At 35.1% G+C, this 10,952-nt stretch overlaps 1 protein-coding gene across 1 annotated transcript in view; it reads left to right on the top strand.

Annotated features, from left to right (window-relative positions):
- The window catches only part of TEX9 (testis expressed 9), a 52,948-nt gene extending 47,183 nt beyond the window's left edge, over positions 1-5,765 (top strand). Inside the window, exon 12 of the mRNA XM_051980708.1 lies at positions 4,438-5,765. Within this exon, the coding sequence (XP_051836668.1) occupies positions 4,438-4,515 (78 nt within the window). The 3' untranslated portion in view covers positions 4,516-5,765. The remainder of the gene's footprint in view (positions 1-4,437) is intronic.
- Positions 5,766-10,952: the final 5,187 nt, after the last annotated feature.

A 10,952-nucleotide genomic window follows, 5' to 3' on the forward strand; every position in this document is an offset into this window, starting at 1 on the left:
CCATTTGTAAGTGGGGGAGAATTTCTACAAGCTGATGAAATCACAGACTTGAATGCAAAAAAAAAGCAGAAAAAAATTATCAATTATTTGTCATATGGCACCTGCTATGCACTAGGGATATAAAGTTGAGAAATGATAATAGCCTCTGTGCTCAATGTAATCTATTGAGGAGATTTGTGATGTGCACCTAGAAGCATGAGACAAGGAAGTATGTGAAAGGGGAAAGGGAAGAATTAAGGCACAGTGTGTTCCAGAAAGTTGGAGTAAGGAGAGATTACTTTCAGCTCAGAGTTGGGATCAGGGAAAGCTTCATGATGGAGGAGGCAACTGATTATCCTTGAAGTAAAGAATGTTAGCAGATTCTAAGAAGGGAATACATCACAAGCATGACAAAAAGGCTAAGGAGGATGAGACCAAAACCAAAATTGCTTCTATGGCAAAGAACCTTCTTAGGTCTATACAACAGGACGTTTGGAAAGCAACTTGTTATATTTGAACAAGTTTTTAATGTAACTTCTTTTAATTTGTACTTTATTCATTTGAAATAGATAGTAATTTACAAATGAATTGGGCTAAAATTTACTTTTTTCACTATGGAGAAATCTTTTTTTTTTTTTTAACAAAAAACAGTACAAACCATTGTTCAGGGACAATTCTTGATATATCTCCTTTGTAACTATAAGTTAGCCCTGTTTGATATGGTATTTTGAATGGCAAATCATTCTCATCTGTTTATTAAAGAAGCTCTCTACATAATACTTTGCTTAATGAAGTAAATTGTCCATTTGAAAAATTGACTCTTTTCCCAAGTCAGCAAAATGTTTTTGTACTTTTGGATTTGGTCTGATTGTTCACCATTTAAAATGTACAAACAGCTAATTCCTTCATATATATTAAAATACTAAGAATTCAGGAAGGGCAAAATCAGTTTTTCTGAATCGAAATGTATTTATTAGATCCTGTTGCATTATATAGCAAAATTAAGTTCTTTTAATTTTATAGCATCTAATACATCCATAGCACTTAAGTATTTGTTGACTAATTTGAGAACAAATGCTTTGAGGCAGCTAGATAGTGCAGTGAATAGAACACTAACCTTGAAGTCATGAGGTCCTGAATTCAAATTTATCCTCAGACACTTAATATTTACTAGTTGTGTGACTTTGTCACTTAACCCCAATTGCTTCACACACTCTTACAAAGAAAGAGAACCAATGTATTATCCTCGTGTGTTTCAAATCTCTTATTCATTCATTTGTTTGGCCATTAAGCAATAACTTTCTTTTTAAGAATAGTAACCTCACAGAAGTGATAGAATAGAAGGCTTTTACATCCACTTTTTCACATTTAATCTTCTTGACCTCCTCCCTCTTCATTCTCAGTGGCAATACTATAGAGTATAGGCGAAAGAGCTTGGCTTTGGATTTAGAAGCTCTGAGTTTGAATCCTTGCTCTTTGTGTCACCAACCAGAGATATCACTTCGCTTCTCTGACCCTCCAAGATGAAATCAGACTAGATGCCCAAAAGATCTCTTCTAACTCTACATCTTTAATTGGGTACTACCAATGTACACAGAGTAGATAAAAAGAATTTTCATAGTTTTAGTTAGTCATTTTTTAAAGGCGATCTGATTTATTTCAATAGTTCAGGGATCCTTGTGGATACTCCCTGTACCTATGAAAATCACAATATTTGCAAAGCTTAGTAGATGATTTGTGAGAATTTCTGACTTGAGTAATTAACCCCCAAAATGCCAGCCCGAGGACAATATTCTCCAAGAAAAATTCCTAGGCTGGCCCTTGCTTAGTAGATATTCAATCTATCACCTGACTGGTGTTTTAAGCCTTATTCCGGTTTTGTAGGACCTTCCAAAATTTGTATTTCCCTGGCAAATCCTTTGAAAATCCAGGGTCATCTTGATCCATCGGGAGGCTGTAGAGTAAGACTTTAAAGAAGGAATAATAGTGGAAAGTGTGTAGTCCTAAGTATTTTGTCTCAGTTTCCTTAACTGTAAAATGGGGATAGGAACATATTGCAAGAAATATACGGAAATTATGTTTTAAATGCATCAATACTTCAATTTAAGCTTTAATAAAATGGAACAATGTGGAAATAGTACTGATATTGGTTTATCAGGGAAGTTTTTTGGAAGAAAAATGTTAAGAAAGCATTAAGTGGAAATCAAAGAGAGTCTTAAGGGATATTATATAGATTTATGTGGCTAGATCAGAGAATGTAGATTTTATTTATATGATTGTATTTAGAGATTTCTCCAGAATCTCAGCACAGCCGACTAACTTTTGTGACATTTTGGCTTACTTTTATACTTTACTGTGTAAAATATTAGATGTTAATAATTTAAAAAGGAGAAATCAGTGCTATAGGGTATATCAGAGTTGGAAGAGGCCATGGAGATTATAAGTAATGCCATCATTTTACAGATCAAGAAACAAGAATCTGAAAGGATAATGATTTCCAAGGTCATATGTGATAAAAGTGAAATTTGAAGCCAGGTCTTCTTAAGTACATTGGTGTGTTCACTAGATCAAGCTCTTGTCAGCTATTAGAAAAAATAAATATAGTGGCTTTCCCCCTTTCCTTCCCTTCTCCCATCTCAGTAAGTAATAAACAAGATTTTCTTGGTATATCAGAAAAAATTTTATTTTACATTTTAATATTTTACTTTTGATGAGTCAGGACTCTGATTTAAAAATGTCTTTTATAAGTCTTCTTTCCATCTTAATGTTCTAAAGTTAAACTAAAAATTAGTTTAGAATGTAAAATAATAAGCTTAGGAATTGGTGGTGTGGATTTTCTTTCTTTTATACTTGAGTTAACAATTATTTGTTAAAAGTGGCAAGAAACAAGAAGCACAACTTAAGTCATATAGTTAGGGACCCTTTTCCCTCACCAGTTGGAACTATTGCAGTTTTTCTATGATCCCTATTTTTTTTCTAAGAGGAAGTTAAGATAATGTGCTTCTGAGTAAGAAAAACTAAATTCCTTCATCAATGTCATTCTCAGGTGAGAGGCAAAGAATATTTTTTAATCTCACTGATATTTAAAATCTCAAGTCACTTTTTAGGACAATAAGATGACCCAGTGGTTAAAACAGTCAGGATAGACCTGAGTTCAGATTCAGCTTCAGCTGCTTACAATCTCTGTGATCCTGGACAAGTCACTTAATCCTATTTGCCTCATTTTCCTCATCTGTAAAATTATCTGGAAATAGCAAATCACTGCAGTGTCTCTGCCAAGAAAATCCCACATAGGATCACAAAGAATTGTGAGTGAATAACAATCCCACAGCAGCAGCCATTTTTTGGTTTTATTTATAATTTTTGGTTTTTGTTGATATCTTTTATTTTTATATAAACCCTATTCCAAATATGTCTCTCTCCTATATTTTATAATAAGAAAAGAGAAAAAAGCAAATTAGCACATTGGACAACAATAAATGAAATCTGACAATGTAAACAATGTTCTGCATCCAGAGTCCTTCACCTCTGCAAAGAAATGGAGGACAAGGTAGAAGGAAACAAGCATTTATTAAGGAGCTGCTAATTTGTCAAGCACTGTGTGAAATGCTTTACAAATATTATCAGATTTCATCCTCATAGCCCTGAGAAGTAAGGATTATTTTCCCTTTTTACTGATAAGGAAACAGGCAAATAGGTGTCTAAGTGACTCCCAGGGCCCCACCGCTAAGGGTCGGAAGTTGGATTTGAACTCTGCACTGTACCACCTAGCTGTCTTTCAAGTGTTTTCATCACTTTTTCAAGGCTAACCTTGGCTATATTGTAATTACACAGCGTTCTTTTTGTTCATATTGTTGTGGTCGTTGTCCACATCAGGGCTTCTTAAAGCTTTTTTCCACTTGTAACCCTTTTTTGCCCGAGAAATTTTTACATGATTCTAGTATATAGGTATATAAAGTAGATATTCAAATCAAACGTTTACTGATAAATCATAATTTTACAACTTCCACATTCATTTACAAGATCTCATGGGGTTGTGATGCACAGTTTAAGAAGCTGGGGTGTCTGTGCTTTCACCCTTCATCAATTCATATCTTCCTGTGCTGCTGCTCTGAATCTACTGTTCCTTACAGCATGGTGTTATTTTGTGCATTTGTATACCAAAATCCATTTTTCCAGTTCTTTACTATCACAAAAAATTTGGCTAGGAAGTAGTTTTGTGTGTGTGTGTGTGTGTGTGTGTGTGTGTGTGTGTATGTAAACTCATTTTTTCTTTCTTTGACCTCTGTTCTTGTGAATATTTTTAGCAGTGGGATCTCTCAGTTAAAAAGTATGGATTTTATTTTTAAAAGTATGATTCAAAATTGCTTTCCAGGATGGTATTTATAGTTTATTTTTATTACTCTGTAACTTGCTCATTTCTAATTGCTACTAAATTAAACAATGTTTATTTAACAGATGCATATTGAAGCTGCTAAGATGCTGTCTTTCACTGAAGAGGAATTTATGAAGGCACTTGAATGGGGAAATAAATAAATTTAATATACCTCAAATACTTTCCCCTGAAATCCTCCTTAAAAGAAAATTCTGTGTGCCTGATAAATTGGAAGTATTCGACTTTATTTGCAAGTTTGGGTGTTAAGATATTTTTCAATAATCTAGTGGATTTTGTGGGGAGACTGTGCAAAAGCTGCATAATTCACAGGCAAAAAAACCCGATACTTTCTGATATATATAGAGGAGAATTCAAAAGTTCAGTTAGATTTTAAGTTAGTTATTTGATTATTTTATACAAAATTTACATATCACTATATAAAATACAATGTGGTATTGCTTAGAGATGCAGAGATATAGGTGTATTTACTTATTTTGATACTTTCAACTATTAAAGGTACTTACGATAGTTTTTTTTCAATATCTTGATTCTTAAATATATTAGTTATGTTACAAAAAAGTTCAGCTATATCTCTTTTAATTAATTGTCTCCTGAAATTACTGCACTTATTTGAATTTCTAAATTATTTGAACATTTCAATAAAAATACATACTACTTATGTTTATGTAATGGGGAGAAATTCTCATCAGTCTGATAACAGCCACTCGTTAACTTGATGTTAACCGATTGATCCTGACTGACTGGGGATGCTTCTTCATAGTCTCTAAGGTTCAAGAAGATAGACTTTTTTCACAGGAATTGCCTTTCTGTGTTCCCTTAAGAGAAAACCCACTCCAAGTCCCTTTTTCATGCAATTACTCTTGAATTTCTAGAGCAGAATAGAAGAGAGATTTCTTCTCCTCTCCCTTGGCAGTCTCTCAGAGGTAGCTGGGTTTGTTGCACTCAGCCTGAGAAGGGAGGTCCCAGAAAACTCGTTTTCCCCTGTCGAGGGCAGCAATGTAAGAAGGTAGATTTCCTAAGTAGCAGCAGTTCCACAGTTTTGTATGCAGCCTCTAGAATTCATGAGCCTGGGACCCCGAAAAACATCTCCCTGATGGGGCTCACTCTGCAGAGAAGAGGCCCATCTACAGAGAAGAGGCCCGTCTGCAGATGGAGGACCAGAGAGCCCGGCCTTGCCAGTACTCTGTAATCCTGCTTGGAGCCAGGCTGAGGTGAATGGGACAAATTTGTTCTGTAAAGTACAGGAGTATAAAGGGTTTGGACTGTTTGTGTGTTTTGACATTTCTTCTGCTTTTTCATGTTTTGTGTTTCTGGTGTCTGTGCCTATGACTGCTTTGTGTCACATACATTCTCTGTGTTGGATGAAATAAAAGCTATCTAAAACCCTGTACCAGTATCGTACTCTGAATAGCTCTGATGAGACTTAGGGGGACCTAAACCTAAGTCACAACTAAGCTTCGTTTTAGAGGATTTTCTAGTGTTTGGTTCTGGAATAGGGGCAGAAGGAAAAGGAACATGTGAAACCTCTTCAGTTAGGTTTCCCCAAACTTCTTCATGTGAGCCCAGAGCCTCTGGGACCCGGGATTACAGGGGACATGTCACGTAGTTAACTACTCCTCAAGAAGTACAGGTTAATGGAGGGAAATCTAAAGAAATTGAACTTTTGAAGAACTACCATTTGAAACATCATCCAGCAAGAGAGCTTTTAAAGCAAATCTGTCACAAATATTTATGGGTATTAATGTAAGAATACTACCACCAAAAAAATATAGGTTTAAGAATGAAGATGGTAAGATATAAAGTAAATTAATGAATCTGTATATAGAAGTAACAGAAACCACCATCTGTAAGATTCCATCTCCCAAAATCTACAAAATATATAAATATCTGCTAATCTACCAAAACACTCATAATTATAAAACACTTTACAGAAATAAATAAATATGGATAATCAGAATTTTAATTGATCATAGTTTAATTGATACATAGACTGTAATATGATTGATGAAACTAAGTTAATTTGCAAAGTTCAGTATGTCTAGTAGAGTCAGGGTAGAGTCAGACAAAATATAATTCATCTTGAGAACATACAGAATTGAAAGAGGAATAATGAAAATAAGGGAAAATAATACATGTCCAGCAAGACCTCAAACTTATTATAAATCAGTAATCATAATTTGCTACTGGTTAACAAAAAGCAAAGTAGATCCATGGAACACATGGGCTAAGTAAGGATCAGAAATAAACTTTTTAGCCCCATGTTTGATAATCCTAAAAGCATAAACTACTTAGAGGAAAGACTGAAGTTCTGAAAGAATTGGAAAGCAGTTTGAACAAAAGGCATTTAGAGAGCAGCCTTTTCTTCCACATAATACCTTTTAAATGGATGTGTAATCTAAATATGAAAAGTCATCTCTTTTAAAAAAATGAAAGGAACTTCATTTGGTCATAACCATGTCTAAAGAAGTTTTAACCAAATATGAGCTGAGGACATAAAAGATGAGAATTCTAGTTGTGTGTAAGAATAAATCCCTATCCCAATCAATTCAGGTATCTCTATCAAATTAAAAGTGTAGGCTAGATATAAACATGTCCTGAATTTGAGAGAATTAAAGTGCTTATGTAGGTTATAGATACATTTAAATGTGTTTGGATTGCTGTACGAAAGCAGATGGTGCCACATAGGAAACATCTTGTCTTGTGATTGTCAGAAAGAATTAGAAATAGTCCTTATTCTGTTTATAAAGACTTCAAGTCTAATGGTAATTCAATAAGCAGTGGGGGACCTTGGGCCTAGAGGTACCTTAAAGAGAGAATTCATTTCTACTAGACCAGAAGGCCCCCAGAGAGGGGGAGAGCCTAGTGGGAGAGTTACATACCACCCTTCTTACCCCATAATCATCACTGTGGATTTTGTTACTGGAGAGGGACCAAACCAGTAAGAGAGGACGTATCCAACATGGTACAGATACACAGAGAACAGACATGGACAAACAGATCGCCCCCCCAAGGGAATGAGCCCAACAGTTACCTCTATAGGGAGCTATCTAAAGGACATAAAGAGCTTTTAGTAACAAGTTTATTATTTGGTTACATGTATTCCTATGTCACTCTTGTAGGTCAAAATTGAACCCTTACTCCCCAGAGATTTTTTTGAAATGAAAAATCTGGGAAGGATAATTTGAACCAAATGTTTTTACTAATTCACCTTAGTAAAAATGTTTTTCCTAAAAGCTAATTGAGGTTACTGGTTGATAGGAAATACAAAGCACACCATTTGAAGGCTTACACAAAACAGTGTTAGGAATCCCAGCCCCACAGTGTTAGCCCCAGAAGTCTCTTCGAGAGCATCTTAATTCAAACACAGCTAGAGGAGTAGCTCTGGAGGGGTTTTATTACACATGAAATTTAAAATCTTGCAAAAATCAATATAGCCAAGATAGGAAAGGAAACTTATACAACTGGAGATGAAGTAGGGGGAGCCTTTTCATTTAAAAAACGGAAAATATATGACCAAGATAAGTGGCTAAATGATATGAACATCTGTACTAAGCATTGAAGATACAAATATAAGCGTAATAGTTACTGCCCTGAAGTGGTTTATATTCTAATGAACAGGGGAACACAAACACATATAGGGAATTGGTGGCCAAAGAAGAGTGTTTTGGTCAGGGAAATCACAGGGATAGTGACTGAAGTCACATGGAAATGTCTTTTCCAGAAATGACTGAGCTGATTATCGTCAGAGTGCTGGAAAGAGGGGAAATCAAGAGGTATAGTTGGGAGGAATGGGGCTGGATGTGGGTGGGATCCTGGGAGCACCTGCTCAGGGCTGCATGTTTGCTGTGAATCAGTTCCTGTGCAGAGGCTTACAGTAGCTACTCACTGGTTATTGTGGGTAAATAAAAGCTCTTGAAGGTATCTGAACCATTCTGTATAGCTAACAATATTGGGTTAGGAAGGGGAGACACATTTCATTCAAAGTAAGAGAGATAAAGACTGGAATACTTGTTATACAAATTCCTCTTATATGGCCAGTGAAGAAGTTATATAGTATCTGGAACTGAGGAGATTGTCAGGAGAATAAAGGTGTTATGTGCATTGCTGTTAATTCCTGACCATTTCATAATGAAGGACTAGATATTACAGGCATCAGGCATCAGAAAGTTGCTAGATTAAATGACTTTTAGGCTTTTGGAGTTGTAAAATCCCTGATGAAACACTCACTATTCCACTTTTGAAAAACAGTTGCTTGACCTTGGTTGCTACTGAGTGGATGAAGGAGTTAGTTATATCAATATCTTTTGCCCAGAGTTGCTGAAAATAAGTTGAGTGATGGTGGTTCCTTAAATGGTTAAAAGACACCTATAAGGCATCCTTAATGGTAAATGATCCCTTGGTCAGGCTCCTGAGGTATTATTTGCACTTTATGGGTGGGTTATGATATTGCCAGAAGCAAATGCTTTGACTCAATTATTTCTGTATATTTAATTTTTAACCAATTACATGCAAAACAATTTTCAACATTTTAAAATTTTAATAGCTTTTTTCAAAAACACATGCTAAGATAATTTTCAACATTCACCATGTTCCATATTTTTCTCTCTCCCTTTCCCCTCCCCCCTCTTCTAGACAAGTAAACATTATAGATTAAACATGTGCAATTCTTCTACACGTTTCCACAATTATCTTGCTACACAAAAAAAGGCAGATCAAAAAGGAAAGAGAAAAAAGAAGCAAGCAAACAAAAAAGATGAAAATGCTATATTATCATCCACACTCAGTCCTCACAGTCCTCTCTCTGGGTGTAGATGGTTCTTCACTGAACAACTGGATCATCTGTTGAAGAGAGCCACATCTATCAGAATTGATCATTATATAATCTTGTTGCTGTGTACAATGATCTCCTGGTTCTTCTTCACTCAGCATCACTTCATGTAGGTCTCTCCAGGCCTCTCTAAAATCATCCTGCTGGTCATTTCTTACAGAACAATAATATTCCATGATATTCATATACCACTATTTACTCAACCAATCTCCAACTGATGAGCAGCCACTCAGTTTTCAGTTCCTTGCCATTAAAAAAAGGGCTGCCCCAAACAATTTTGCACATGTGGGTCCCTTTCCCCTTTTTTATAACATTTGTTTTTAAAACTGAGTTCCAGATTCTCTCCCTTCCCTTTTCCCCACTAAACCTCCATTGAGAAGGCACTGGTGAAGTTATGTAAAACATTTCCATAAAAGTCATGTTGCAAAAAAAAAAAGTATAAATCCCATTCATCCCCATAAAAACATCAAGAAAAATAAAGTGAAAAAACAGTTTGCTTCAATCTGTATTCAGATACAATCAGTTGTTTCTCTGGGTATGGATAGCATTTTTCACCATAAATCCTTCAGAGTAGTCTTGGATCACTGTCTTGCTGAGAATAGCAAAGTCATTCACAGTCGATTATCCCACAACATTGCTGTTACTTTGTACACAGTACATTTCACTTTGCAAAAGTCTTTCTAGGTTTTTCTGAAGCATTCTGTTCATCATTTCTTATAGCACAATAGTATTCCATCATAATTACATACAATTTATTTAGCTATTTCCCATTTGATGGGCATCCCTTCAATTTCCAATTCTTTCTTCTAAGAAAGGAGTTGTTCTCTTCTTTTTTTTTTCAATTTCTTCTGGGATACATGCCTAGTAGTGATATTGTTAGGTCAAAGGATAGGCTTGATTTTATGATCTTTGAGCATAGTTCCAAATTGTTCTATAGAATGGTTGCATCAGTTCACAATTTTATCAACAATGCATTAATTTCTCATTTTTCCCACATTCCTTCCAAAATTTGTCATTTTCCTTTTCTGACCCATTAGTCAATCTAATAGGTATGAGTTAGTACCTCAGCATTGTTTCAGTTTGTATTTCTCCAGTCAATAGTGTGTTAAGAGTATTTTTCCATATAGTTATACTTGATTACTTCATCTGAAAATGACTCATATCTTTTGATCATTTATCAAGTGGGGAATGGCTCTTATTTTCTATAAATTTGATTCAGTTCCCTACATGTAGCAATAAGGCCTTCATCATAGAAACTTACTTTAAAATTGTTTCCGCAATTACTTTTCTAACAGTATTTCCCTACTTATTCTATTTTCTTTCTCCTTTTATTCTGTCCCTCTTCATAAGTGTTTTGCTTTTGACTATCTCCTCCCCCAGTATGCCTATCCTCTCCACCTTTTTTATCTTCTTCCCCTTCTACTTTCCTGCAGATTTCTATTTCTATTCTCATATTGAGTGTATATCTGCCTCCTTATTTAACTTATTGTGCACTAGTCTTCAAGGAAGTCATCCTAGAGAAACACTGTTTTGTTCCTAGTAGACTGGAGTAGTCAGAGTTTGCAACCTGCAGATATAAGGTCACATTCACAACTAAGATGGGGCATCAGATAAGGTTCCTTTGTATAGCAACATAATAATCAAATACATATAAGCAAGATGGCAACCTGATACTTTGCTGAAATGTTTTAACAGGAAAACATTAAAACTTTAACTAATATGATTTTACATATAATTATTAGTAAATAT

Source organism: Antechinus flavipes, chromosome 2 (genome assembly GCF_016432865.1).
Source record: "Antechinus flavipes isolate AdamAnt ecotype Samford, QLD, Australia chromosome 2, AdamAnt_v2, whole genome shotgun sequence".
In the NCBI taxonomy this organism is placed as follows: domain Eukaryota; kingdom Metazoa; phylum Chordata; class Mammalia; order Dasyuromorphia; family Dasyuridae; genus Antechinus; species Antechinus flavipes.